Source organism: Pelobates fuscus, chromosome 8 (assembly GCF_036172605.1).
Source record: "Pelobates fuscus isolate aPelFus1 chromosome 8, aPelFus1.pri, whole genome shotgun sequence".
NCBI lineage: Eukaryota > Metazoa > Chordata > Amphibia > Anura > Pelobatidae > Pelobates > Pelobates fuscus.
The window spans coordinates 121,456,504-121,471,459 of record NC_086324.1 but is presented as its reverse complement, the minus strand read 5'-3'; the positions used below and the strand labels follow the sequence as shown (position 1 = coordinate 121,471,459).

General features: G+C 39.8%; 1 protein-coding gene across 1 annotated transcript in view; it reads right to left on the bottom strand.

Annotated features, from left to right (window-relative positions):
• The window catches only part of NUBP1 (NUBP iron-sulfur cluster assembly factor 1, cytosolic), a 49,856-nt gene that overhangs the window by 24,542 nt on the left and 10,358 nt on the right, over positions 1-14,956 (bottom strand). Inside the window, exon 5 of the mRNA XM_063430280.1 lies at positions 14,088-14,120. Coding sequence (XP_063286350.1) covers positions 14,088-14,120 — 33 coding nt within the window. The remainder of the gene's footprint in view (positions 1-14,087; positions 14,121-14,956) is intronic.

The following is a 14,956-nucleotide window of genomic DNA, read 5'->3' as shown; positions in this document are numbered from 1 at the left end:
CATTCCCTTTGGTTTTGTTTGATTTTAAAATTTACCAAAGTTCGCCAAAACTTATCGGGGATTTGTTGCTGGATGAACATGTTGGGCACACATATTCTAAAGTTTTTATGTCTTATGTAAGGAACGGAAATCATTATTGTTGCATTCTCCGTGCCCTTACACAGGTATGTATATTGAGATAAGCAGAATATCTGTTCAATATAAGCGTATCTGCTAGATGCTAAATTTGTGGTTTTATTTTAGCTGCCACAGTTTGACCTGTAAACAATTTTTTGCAACAAACTTTCTCTAATTGAGTTAGATAGAAATATGCGTATTTAAATAGTTTATATGACTTCTGCCATTACAAACATAACTAAGCTTATACCTCACATTGAAACCCCATGAATGTGTATTTCTATATTAAAGCAGAATTCTGTATGAAATTTGTAAAATTAGTTTTAATTAGTGTGGAGCATTAGTTTCCCCCCCCCCCCCCTGGCCCCCCCTTTTTCCATTAATAGAAAATATTCTATCCATCCATCCATAGGTCTTCCGTGCAATATTATTTTGCTATAATAAAAACATTGATGATTTGTCCCTGCTGGTTATTTTTTCAACTTGAAAAAGATCTGGTGTGGTTGAAACATTTTTTTTTTGTTTGTTTTCTTGTCACATATTTTACTATAATAAATACAACTTTAATGTTCTACATGTGCAAAATAAATATTTTCGTACTAATTTACTTACACCCTTTTGTGACATTTCATGCATTATAAAATCAAAGATCCTGTCATTTTAGGCCCTTTGGGTTTAGATCTAGTAGACAGAAGTATGCGGTTACATTGGCTCTGTTTTGACAACCTGCTATGGCCTAAATTACTTTTCTAAAAATAGCTGTAATTTTTTTTTTTTTTTTTTTTAAACTGCAGACTTGAAAATCAGTTTTAAATTCAAACCATAGATTACCTGGGGAAAAAGATTAATAGGAATGCAGTAACAGTTGAATAAATAGCATGGTACAAGAGCTAATGAATTGTTAAAAGAAATAGCCTGATAAGCGATTTATTAAAAAAAAAAAATTAAGGTTTTAAAACTTGACTTAGAATTGCAATGGAATATGAATATGAATCTGTTTTATTAGTTTGGGTTATAATTATCACAAAGCTTGAAAGAGGTCTGTCTGTCTGTCTGTCTGTCTGTCTGTCTGTCTGTCTGTCTGTCTGTCTGTCTGTCTGTCTGTCTGTCTGTCTGTCTGTCTGTCTGTCTGTCTGTCTGTCTGTCTGTCTGTCTGTCTGTCTGTCTGTCTGTCTGTCTGTCTGTCTGTCTGTCTGTCTGTCTGTCTGTCTGTCTGTCTGTCTGTCTGTCTGTCTGTCTGTCTGTCTGTCTGTCTGTCTGTCTGTCTGTCTGTCTGTCTGTCTGTCTGTCTGTCTGTCTGTCTGTCTGTCTGTCTGTCTGTCTGTCTGTCTGTCTGTCTGTCTGTCTGTCTGTCTGTCTGTCTGTCTGTCTGTCTGTCTGTCTGTCTGTCTGTCTGTCTGTCTGTCTGTCTGTAATACATGTGTATAACGCACTTTTACCCAAGGAAGAAGCCTTCTGGAGTTTCACCTTGGGGACTCACAGAAAATCCTTAAATTGCTTTATTTCTAAGCAACACATTTTGAGCCTTTCCTTTAACCTTGAATGATATAGAATATGGCACATAACATTTATGCATCATGTGCTTAAGACCAGGGCCGCCATCAGAAATTGTGGGGCCCCTAACAAAGCTCAAGGTCTGGGCCCCGGTGCCTGCCTCCAAGCCCCGCCTCCAAATCCCGCCCACAGGAATACACACAGACACAAAAGGACACAGACACACACACAGAAAGATACACAAATACTGAAACAGACATACACACGTTTAGACACATACACAGATACACACACATACTGACATAGACATACATACATACATACTGAAAAACAGATATACATACAAACTGACATACAAACATACATATATACATACAAAAACTTACATATATATTGACATACATACATATTGACATACATACATACTGATATACATACTGATATACATACATACACACACAGATAGATATATACATATACAGACATACTGACATACACACACACAGACATGCATGCGTACTGACATTCATGCTGATAGATATATACATAGATACTGACATACACACACACATACATACATACATACAGACATATATACATAGATACTGACATACACACACACATACATACAGACATATATACATACTGACATACACACACACATACAGACATACTGACATACACACACACACACACACACAGACATACTGACATACACACACACACACACACAGACATATATACATACTTACATACACGCACACATACAGACATACACACAGACATACATACACATACATCACACAGACATACATACAGACATGCATCACACAGACACACATACAGACATACATCACACACATATATACATACTGACATACACACACAGACATACATGCATACTGACATACACACACAGACATACATGCATACTGACATACACACACAGACAAACATACATACTGACAAACAGACATACATTTAGACATATATATATACATACTGGATATATAATCCTGATATTTACAGAGTGAGTGTAGCAGGAAGTGGAAAAGAGGGAATAAGACAGAGGGACAGTATTTAAGCTCTAAAACTGGAAGAATAAGAGTTCACCAAATCCTATAAAAACTTGCAAACAGTACACAGTAAATGTGGGTATCCGGGAGCTTAAAAAGTTAAATAACAATGAATAAAAATAAATATAAATATAAAGTGCCGATATGAATTATACTTTTCCTATACCCAAGTATGCAAATCGTTAAAGACATATAGGGAACAGCAGATACATTGCTTCTCAGTCTCTCAAACCATATAAATATAAAAGTCCATAAGATAATCACTTGAGTAAATATTTCAGTCCCAACAGTGTTAAGAGTCTCTTATTATGTATCATGAACAACCTATGTCCTGCTTGCATAAACAATACAGGATTAGTTAGGTCCTTATATACAGACTGACATATACACACACAGACATACATACTGGCATACATACATACATACATACATGCAGACACATACATATACATATACACACACAGACATACATACATACTGACATACATACATACATGCAGACACATACATATACATACACACATACATACATGCAGACACATACATATACATACATACATACATGCAGACACATAAATATACATACACACAGACATACATACATGCAGACATACATATACATATACACACACACATACATACATACTGACATACATACATATACATACACACATACATACATGCAGACACATACATATACATACACACTGACATACATACATACATACATGCAGACACATACATATACATACACACAGACATGCATACATGCAGACACATACATATACATATACACACACAGACATACATACTGACATACATACATACATGCAGACACATACATATACACACACACAGACATACATACTGACATACATACATGCAGACACATACACATACACACAGACATACATACTGACATACATACATACATGCAGACACATACATATACACAGACATACATACATATACATACACACAGACATACATACATGCAGACACATACATGCAGACACATACATATACATATACACACACCTCATTTACCAGCCACCCTCATCTTACCTTTAAGTTGCAGGAGGGTGGCTGGGGATGATGGGAGTGGATGCCTCTGGTGTCCTCTCATCTCAACTCATCTCAACTCCTCTCCTCTCCTCTCCTCTCCTCTCCTCTCCTCTCCTCTCCTCTCCTCTCCTCTCCTCTCCTCTCCTCTCCTCTCCTCTCCTCTCCTCTCCTCTCCTCTCCCCCCGCGCGGAGTTAGCTGGGAGGAAGTGACCGGCCGTCACTTCCTCCCAGCAGCACTTGCGGTGTAGCCGCAATTTTTTTTAAAGGGGCCCGGTCGCGCAATTACCCGGCCGCAGCGCTGACCGGGCCCCTGAAGATATAGGGCCCAACGGGTGGCCCTAAATGCTTGGGCCACCTGATGGGCCCCAGTGCAAATGCACCTGCGGCAGTTTCGCCGCTCCACGTGGGGCCCGGGCGACCGGGCCCCCCAGGGCCGCCGGGCCCGTGACAACTGTCACGGTTGTCACCCCCTGATGGCGGCCCTGCTTAAGACATACCGTACTTTGTTTATAGTTGTTACCATGACACTTCCTCTAATCTCATTTACACAATCTTGCTTTAGGTACCTGCTAATAGTGGATGCGTTTTACTTTGTATTTCCTCACTGTATTGAACATATGTGAAAATTACAGAAATCCCAATATGTCCTTGCTGGTAAAATGAAATACAATCGATGTATATGCAAGTAATGCAAAACACTCATCATCCCCACAGGTAAATAGGGGTACTTCATGGTCCCTTGTTGCCTTTTATTTTAATGTTTATAATTTTTTTTATGTATTTTTAATTTGCTGCACAATAGCCAGCAGAAAAAAAAAAAACAGTAATTTTACTTACCGTAAATTCCTTTTTTCTTAGTATAGTGGCAGTACTTACAAGTGGGATGTTCCTTAGGATTCTGGACAAGAAGCTCCCCCTTCTTTAGAATTTAAATGCTGTGCTCCGCCTGCTGCCTCCATATAAGCTGTAACTCAGAGACACTCACCAGTAATACAAAAGAACCAAAACGGAGACCGAATGATGCATAGAATTTAATCTATTTGAAAGCGGAGGGAAAGCCAGTACTGCCACTATACTAAGAAAAAAGGAATTTACGGTAAGTAAAATTACTGTTTTTCCCTTCGTATAGTGGCAGTACTTACAAGTGGGATATAGCAAGACCCCTGCAAACAACAAAGGGTGGGAACTCAGCAGGCCACAGCTTGTAGCACCTTACGCCCAAAGCAGCTTCAGATGATGAGAATACGTCCAGCCTACAATGCTTGATAAAAGTATGTAAGGAAGACCAAGCAGCAGCTTTGCAGAAGTCTTCAGGTGAGGCGGCTGCTCTTTCAGCCCAGGAGGTGTCATAGCTCTAGAGGCACGAGCCTTTAAAGGGAAACTAAGGGGAATCCCTTTGGATTGATAAGCCAACCTGATTGTACACGTTAGCCATCAGGCCAAAGAGGGCCCTGAGACAGCACAACCCCTGTTAGCGCCATGAAAGAATACACATAGATCTAAGGATCTAATCCCTGAGTCATCTGAAGACAGATTTTCAGGGATATTCTAACATCTAGGAGATGTCACATTCTTTCCAGATCCGACGTAGGAAAATGATAAAACCCCGGTAGGACAATAGGTTGGTAATTGCAGCACCAGAAAAAACCTTAGGCAAAAAAGAAGGCTTGGTGTGCAGGACCACCCAGTCGCGATGAAAAAGGTGAATTCCGGAGAGAAAAAGAGAGCTCGGATCACACCTACTCAACTAGCAGAGGCGATAGGCACCCGGAAAACCATCTTGAAAGTAAGAAACTTGATAGGAACCTCCAGTAAATGTTCAAATGGTGGTTCACAAAGGGCTCGAAGCACCAGACAGATCCCAAGTAGGGAAAGGTACTACTTAGGAGGCCTCTTAAGCCTTATGGACTTAAGAAATCTTAGAAAAAGCAGGTTTGAGGCAAAGCCACGAACCAGGAAGTGATTTAGAGCTGAAATCTGGCCTCTGAGCGTAAAACTCCCAGGCCGGCTGCAAACCCATCTTGCAAAAAAGAAAGACTTTCCGGGATAGAGGCTTTGGCCGGATCCAACCTCGAAGTGAACACCAGGTTCTGAACTTCATCCAAACTCTGAAATAGATTTACGAAGTGGACCAGCGGACAGAAGACAGCAACCCATCACATAAAGGTCAGAGAGACCATGGCCTTGAAGGATCACCCTTGCAGCAACCATGCAGTCAGGTGAAAAATATCCAGAGTTTCCACGGGGAGAGTCACATTCTCCAATATTTGAGAAGAGACTGGAGATGCCAACGTGAGATTGTCAAGTTTTCCACTTCCGAAAACCAACTCCTGTTCGGCCAGAAGGGCAGGACTGCCAATTACTTGCCTTCTCCATCTTACTTATGAACAATCCGTGGTATAAGAGCGACAGGAGGGAAAACATAAGCCATGTCGAAGGTCCAAGGTATCGATAGACCGTCTAGGACAACTGGGTACTCTCCTGAATGGAGAGAAGCAAAACATTGAACTTTCCTGTATCTCCTTGTGGCAAACAGGTCTATCTCCGGCCTGCCGAAGCGTGAACCCAGCGCCAAAAAATTTAGCTTGACAGTGCCCAGTCTGCCTGAGACCAAAGGCTACGGCTGAGGTCATCTGAACTAATTTTAGAGACCCTCTGACCTGGGTAGCTGATATAGCGAGAAGATTCGCTTGAGCCCAAGACATATGAGGTAGCAGAGCTCTTGAAGAGCTTTTACCTTCGTGCCACCCTGGCGAAAAAAACCACTGTAGTGGCGTCGTCCGACTGAATCCTCATTGCCTGATTTGTGAAGGCTGAACGGAAGGAAACCAGTGCCTTCCAAACCGCATTAATCCCTGAAACTTCAGGAAGCGCCTGACTCCACTCTGTTCCAAGACCCTGACGGAACTGAGAAGCTAGATGGGCGCCCCAACCCATCTGGGAGGCATATGTGGATATCATAAACCATTGTTTCTGAGCAAACGATAGGCCCTTTGGGATTTTGCTTCTGTTTTTCCACCAGTTCAGGAGTCCTTTCACCCTTTTGGATAGGTGGAAGGGAGAGTCTAGATCTCCCTGTTTTCGTGTCCATTGGGAAAGGATGTCCCATTGCAATGGTATTGCTTCTGCCTTTGCCCAAGCCACTGCTGGGATTGCAGAAGCGAGGAGGCCTAGAACCTCATAGCATCTCTGATTGAACTTAGGTTTTTATGCAGCTTTGATACGGCTTTTAAAATCCTCAATTGTTTCACTAATGGTAGAAAAAGAGAGAGGGCCTGTGAATTTCCTCTAAGACCCAAGAACTCTAGACTTCGTGACGCCGTCAGCTTGGATTTTTCCAGGTTCAGGATCCAACCCTGATCTCTTAAAACCTTCATTGTAATCGTGAGATGAAGATTTAGCAGTTGTCTTTATTGGGCCTTCAGGAACCAAACGTCCAGGTATGGAACAATCTAGATACCTTTCAGACGTAAAACCACTGCTATGGATGCCAGGATTTCCGTAAAAGCTCGAAGAGCTGAGGACAGGCCAAAGGGAAGAGTTTAAATGTAAATGGAGAATCCTTCGCTTTCTTGAAACAAGAATGCTTGGGCACTTCCGGATTTGAACCCGGGACCTCTCGCACCAGAAGCGAGAATCATACCACTAGACCAACAAGCCAGTGTTGCTAGAACCGCAAACCTGAGAAACTTCCGGGAAGATTCTGAAACCGGTACATGGAGATAAGCAAATTTAAACCAACTCTGCCATGTAATCTCCCTTTGTAAAATGTGTGTCAAAAGCCAAAATACGTTCCATACGGAACTTCTGTCATGGTAAGCAGGTGTTTACCAGTGTCCATCTGGTTTTTGAACCAGAAAAAAAGGCGTGAGTAAACTCCCTGAAATACCCAACGTTTGGGTACCTCTCTTCCACATTTCTTAAAGAAAAAGAGAATTTGTTTACTCTTGATGGATAGCTTGACAGTAGGAAGGATGGACGTGGTTTCGATGAAACTTTATTCTGTAACCTTCTGAAATGGTTCTTGTAATCCACCTATGAAGCACTCTTTCCTAGTCTTGGGTGAAGAACCGAAGGCGTCCTCCCATTCTTATGGCGTCAAAACTTCCTCTTTTGTCATGCCTGTTGGATTCCTGTCAAGACCACTGGCTGTTTATTTGAGGTACATAGTTGGTCTCCCATACAAGTACTAACCAGGCCCGAGTCTGGATGGCTTCTGAGATCTGACGAGATCAGGGATTTTCAGGCTGGTATGGCCATAGGCCATCATGCTTTAGAAACCTGCAAAACCACCCTGGTAACGAAAGGACCTCTGACCCTTGTACTGAAAACTTTAATATCCCTGGGTTCTTGAATCCAGAGGCAGGGCTTTCTTCGCATCAGACATCTGTCTAACAATGTCTTCCAAAGGAGTGCCAAAAAAAAAAAAAAAAAAAAATTTTTGTTCCTTTCAAAGGGTAATTTCACATAAGGATGCCTTAGACGCAGAGTCAGCTGTCCATGTTCGTAGCCAAAGAGCTCTTCTGGCTACCGACGGCAAACCCATAATCCTCGCTGATAAACAAAGAAAACTCATCTTTCAGTAGGAACAAGAGATGGGAAGGATCTGTATCAGATTTCCCATAATGGAATCTTCCAGGGCTAGTAGCCAAACGCTCTGAGCTCTGAGAACCGCTGAACCTGCAAATTCAGCTCTGCACTGATATCCTGCGGCCTGGAATATTCTACTACACGAAGATTCGGCCTGTTCGTCCATTGGGTCTTTAAGCCCTGAGACTTCGCCAATGGGTATAGTGGTTTTCTTTGATAGCTGGTCAATCTGAACATCCACTTAGGAAGATCTTCCCATTTTTCTCCAGACTGTAGCTTGACTTGAACGTACGTCTTTCAATGATGGAGATCCAAGATTTAAGGAGACATTGGGAAACCTTTAACCTTACCCTTGGTAGGTTCAGTTTCTTGTACCGCCGTCGTCACTTCTTTAATACATTTCTTCAGCTCTTCTGGTGGAAAACCCCTCCTCCACACTTGAAGCCAGGCTGGAAATATCCGAAGGCGAAGAGACGTCAGACACAGAAGGAGATCTATTCCTCCTACGCTGTGTGGGCAGTTTCTCCCGAATAGCTTCAAATGTCTGGGACAAATTTTCCTGAAACCCGCCCAGGAAGGATGCCATATCAGTCTGCTCGGCTTTTACTAGCCGATCCGTTGCGCACTGATTGCATGTATTTTTGCGACATCCGTCAGGTAGAGGTAACGCACATTCCAGACAACATAAGTGCTTAGATTTACTTGTGGTGTTTGGAACAGAAGTTGACATCTTGTCTATATCTGTCTTATCTGGAGACATAGGACTTATTCTAGAAGCATGCATAAAAACAAAAGATGAAAAAAAGGAGAGTTCAATAGTTAAACCTCACCTTAAATCACCTAAGATCCGTGTAGGAGGGCAGGTGACACGGAGAACCAGAACTGTACACCCACCCTTGGGGTCAGGAAGGTCCTGCACAGCCATGTATCCAAATTTTAAATTTGGCGCCAAACACCGTTTCGCGCATGCTCAGTAGCGTGATTCTGTGTTTGGTGGAACGCAAAGCCTCCTGGGCGTGCGTTCCACCGCTGTGCGCATGCGTAATGAGCAATGAAGGAGAACCGCCTGGGAACTCCGTCAGAAAAAACCACAAAAGACAGTACCCGGTCACGTTCCGTAACGCGAACCCGGAAGTACTGTTGCCGCTCAGTTCCCGCCCGGGAAACTATCGGGCACTCACCTCCCGGTCAGCAACCTGTGCTGAACGCACCAAATCTCCACCTGCACTGTGGGGGAACCTGTCCGTCCCGTTGCCGGGACAAGAAGAACTGGTGAGTGTCTCTGAGTTACAGCTTATATGGAGGCAGCAGGCGGAGCACAGCATTTAAATTCTAAAGAAGGGGGAGCTTCTTGTCCAGAATCCTAAGGAACATCCCACTTGTAAGTACTGCCACTATACGAAGGGAAAAAAGTTTTTGGGCATTTGCAAGTAATACAGCATGCACATTCACATGTCTGAACTAATATTTTAGCCCTTAGTAACTGGCTAAATCCCTATTCTTCACTAAAACATAGATACAAAATATCCATATTCTACGTAGACACTGAATTACTGTAAAGTTTTTATGGCACCGTTGCAACTAATCCCTGAATGTGAACACTTTGCCATCTTACATGCTTGAATGTTTGTGCGGTTTCTGCAAACCTTTGCAAATGGTAGCATATATGGACCTTCGCACAGGGTTGCATAAAAAGGTCCTGATGTTTTAGAACCAAAACTTCAATTTTAAAGGCTAGCAAAGTATCATTAATTATGGTTTTTAATCATCCGGGGATTTACATATGTGGGACCCCTTTTTTTTGTGAAAACTTGACTATTGTATATAGGCTATATGCTTTTTATAGACTGCATTAAAATAAGTAATCGTGTAGGTTTGATAACAAATCCACATCATGTTCAAACTCGGCATATCTTACTCTCTTATATCAGAAAAGAGAATACAATCTGGAAAGACTTAATCAACTTCATAAAAAAAATAAAAAATTAAATGAAGATTATAATAGTCTGCAATTTGTGTACAATAAATTAACTCCAGTTGAACTCCATTTTTTTTTTTTAAAAAGTGTGGCTTGAGTTACTGTTGTGTGGTTGGAGTGGCTGGAGTAACTGTGGAAATTTTGGAGTGTGGTTCACTCACTCTACAGCAAGGGCAGAGAAGAACTTCCAAATCTCTCGAACATTCCACCAACTGCCAACAGGAACGAATAGATTTCAAATAGGGCAGAGAAGAGCAATTAAAAACAAACTGCTCCGAATTGCTCAATAAGAATAATAATAATATATATGTGAGATTATAGTAAGTGGTCTTGCCATGTAGGGATATAAATGTACCAATTTATATCAAAACGCTCAGCTATCCCTGCTGCCACTGTGATGTTTTGTACAAAATCAGCCAATAATTCCTGTATAACGAAGTACTCACGTTATTAATACATATATAACAGCATCTTCATATTGCAGCCTTGTTACACAGGGTTTCTGCAGCCGCCATTTCAAATCCCTCGAACATTCCACCAACTGCCAACAGGAACTGTGTGCCTGCCTGCATGCATGCATTCCAGCCCGCATGCATGCATGCCCGTCTGTTATAGTGGGCTATAGTAAGTAATAGTAAGTGGGATACCTAGCTCAGCCCTTTCTACTGGGCATTGCTATAAGGAAGGTTTAAAAAAATAAAGAAAAAAAAAGTGGGGAGAGGAGGGGAGCTGACGCACAGATGAGAAATCATATTATGCGCAAACAGAGAAGTCGTCTGAATATCACCGAAAGAGGAGACCTTCGTTTGTTCCTTACGAAAATCGATCCAGATATCAAATATTTAGTCTTGCAGCATCAACCTCAAGGATCTAATTAATAACTAGTAAAGGTAATTTCAATTTACTTTGTTTTCTCATTAAACTTTATAAAGTTAAAAACATTATAAACATGAATTAAGTAGAAATAAAAAGATAAATGTACGTACATTTTTTTTAATTTAAAACACCCTCCTTTCTAAAAAATATTCTGCACTTGCGCGAAAACTGGTGAGCGGTAGGTAGAAAAGGGTTGACTACCACTGCTCTAGACCAAGAGATGTAATATTAGGTACACCAATGGAAAAATTATAGATCTCTTAAAAAAACAAATGTGAGTAAAATTAGACTTTAAAAATTCTAAATATGAAGGCATTATGGTCTTTCCAGATCTCTCTTTGGCTACAAGATAAAAACTAGAAAGCTTCTAAGAGATCACCAAACAATTAAGATTAAAAAATATTAATTATAGATGGGGTTTTCCAACTAAGCTGATTGTGTCTTTTGAAGATATATTATATTATCATAAACGAAGCTATTAAAGATCCAGCTAAAATTAAAGGGACACTATAGTCACCTGAACAACTTTAGCTTAACAAAGCAGTTTTGGTGTATAGAACATGCCCCTGCCATTTAGGAGTTAAATCCTTTTGTTTATGAACCCTAGTCACACCTCCCTGCATGTGACTTGCACAGCCTTCCATAAACACTTCCTGTAAAGAGAGCCCTATTTAGCTTTCTTTATTGCAAGTTCTGTTTAATTAAGATTTTCTTATCCCCTGCTATGTTAATAGCTTGCTAGACCCTGCAAAAGCCTCCTGTATGTGATTAAATTTCAATTTAGAGATTGAGATACAATTATTTAAGGTAAATTACATCTGTTTGAAAGTGAAACCAGTTTTTTTGGACACATTATTTAACAAGGCATGACCATTTTTGACCAGCCACGAAAAGTTTTCTTTGCTAGTATTATGGATACATGCAAAAAAAGTGTGTTTTGATCCTATTAACCTACATGTCTGTAGTACACAGCAAATTTATAGGAAGTGCCTTGGTAAACAATAGAGGCATAGGGGTACTGCAGGATTTGAACAAGCTTGCTGAGATTACAAGTCGGTTTTAATGTAAATGTGGTATTACAGATAATCCAATGTTATGAGGTTTGATGCAAATGTTGATATTATGCTTCCACCATAACTGTGAAAAGTGCATTTACGCAATACCTGCCCTGAGTACGCTACAGTATAAAGTTGTATGTTACAGGATATATGTGCGGGCTTGGTTGGAATGTGATATTGCAATGCACAACTAAAAATAAAGAATTTAAAAAAAAAAAATTAAAAACGTGAAAAAAAAATAAAAAGAGCCAAAGTAAAAAACTGTTTGGCTGACATGGATTTAGATTTAAAACTTTAATGTAAATTATATTTACTTACTGAAACCTCTTGTGCTCACTGAAAACTCTTATGGAAGTCACTCAATAATTTTTCACAACCTGCACTCTCATAAATCTGGGTGCAGCCATTGATGGCTCTCTTTTTCTGCCACATCCAGGTTGTGTAACCACTTTGCTTCAAATGGTGTCTCTAGGAACATTCAGTGCCTTTGCAATCCGGTTTCTTGTTTGTGAGGGGCAACGATCTCTTCTCTTAACTTTATGGACCATTCTTTTTACTTAGCCATATTTCTAACATGCAGTCAAATGTGTCCCTCAACAAACCCCTAGCCAGTTCAGGTATTTCAAGTGTTCCTCAATGGATTCTCTTCATTAATTTGGGGACACCACTTAAAGCATTCCTTGTGTTGAGCTATTTTAATTGCTTTTGTTTGAACTGTTCATTGCAAACAGCTGAAAGTCTGTAAACTGACAAACCTAATTTTCAATGGGGGTTGAATAATATTGATAACAACTGTATATTTATTTTTGAAGGTTGTCCTTGCTTGCACCAATTTTAGTAGGTACTAACCACTGTGTACCAGGAACACCGCACAAGTCTTGCCGTTTTGGAGATGCTCTGACACAGACATCTAGTCAGCACTACTTGGCCCTTGTCAAAGTCACTCAGATATTTTTGCCTGCCCATTCTTCCTGCTTCCAACACATGAAATTCAAGATCTGACTGGTTACTTACTGCCTAACATATCCAACTAAACAGGTGCCATTGTAACAATAAAATAAATGTTATTCACTTCACCTGTCAGTGGTTTTAATGTTGTGACTGATCAGTGCATTTGGGCCCAATACAAACCACTGTGTGAAAATCTATTCATGAACATGACCATACAAGAGACAGGAGGTCACCCATTTAGACTGGAAGAAAGGAGATTTAGACTAAGGCAAAGTTAAGGATTATTTACAGTAAGAACAAATACTGATGCGAGAAAGGCTGAACTTGTTGAACACAAGTCTTACATGACAGTGTTATATAACTATAACAAGTTGTGCAATAGTTCAACAACAAAACAAATGCACATTTATGCTATTGGAGAAAATCTTAAAATGTCATTGGCTCACGGAAGCCATCTTGATTTCTTACAGTATTGCTTTGAACAGTCGTGGTACAGGACCATGCCAGAGATATATGTGTGCCACATTTTGCATTATTCTACCGCTTAGTTTCACATACAAGGTTATTTAAAGAATGTTGCTCAATCCAATCTGGAAGCTGTACCATGTGAGCAATTAGACTCATGGAGTTATCTAGGTCACAACATGACCATGCACATAATTCTGTACATCTATAGCATAAATTAATCTAGAGAATGTTTGAATATTTTGTTAAGTTAGTTGCCAAAATCAACATGGCTGCTCTGCTAGGCCATGGACTTTTTTTTTTTATCCTCAGCAACAAAAAAGACTTTCCAATTATATTGCTTTGCTCGCTTAACACATGTCTGTACAAGTCTAGAATACAAGTTTACCTAAGCGAAATTTGTATTTTAATACTTACAACAGGAGACCAACCAGAGCCACTATGATGTACCTATGTAAAAGGAATAAAGCAAATAAATAAATTAGAGACATAAAAGCACAGGTATACTACTTTTTAAAAAATATCACTCCGTTCTAAAATACTTCAAATTTGTTAACACGCTACAAATGATAGTGAAAGCTTACAGAGTACAATTACAATATTTAAAGCAGTAGCACAAATGTTTTTTTTATGGATTATAGCTGCACAGTAGAGCAGCTCTAGTTTAAGTTCATCAGGGTTTCTATTAGAATATCGATTTTTCAGTTGGCCAAAACTTTGGTGTGGAATTACTATCTTGCCTAGAGGTGTCGATTGTATTAAGATTGACAACCAGTAAAAAAAATTAAAAAAGAAAATATTAAAAAAATTGTAAAATTGATTTGATTACCGTATATACTCGAGTATAAGTTGAGGCCCCTAATTTTACCAAAAAAAACTGGGAAAACATATTGACTCGAGTATAAGACTAGGGTGGGAAATGCAGCAGCTACTGGTAAATTTCTAAATAAAATTAGATCCCAATAAAATTATATTAATTGAATATTTATTCACAGTGTGTGTATATAATGAATGCAGAGTGTTTGTGTAATGTGTGTGTATATAATGCAGTGTGTATGTGTGTGTATGTGATGCAGTGTGTTTGTGTATGTGATGCAAAGTGTGTAACCTTGGTGGGGGTGGGCATTTTTATTTTTTTATTATTTTAATATTATTTTTTTTAATATTAACATTTTTATATTATAATTTTTTTTTATATTAATATTATTAAATTATATTATTTACATTTGTATTTATTTATTTTCGCCCCCCTCCCTGCTTGTTAGCTGGCCAGGGAGGGGGGCTCT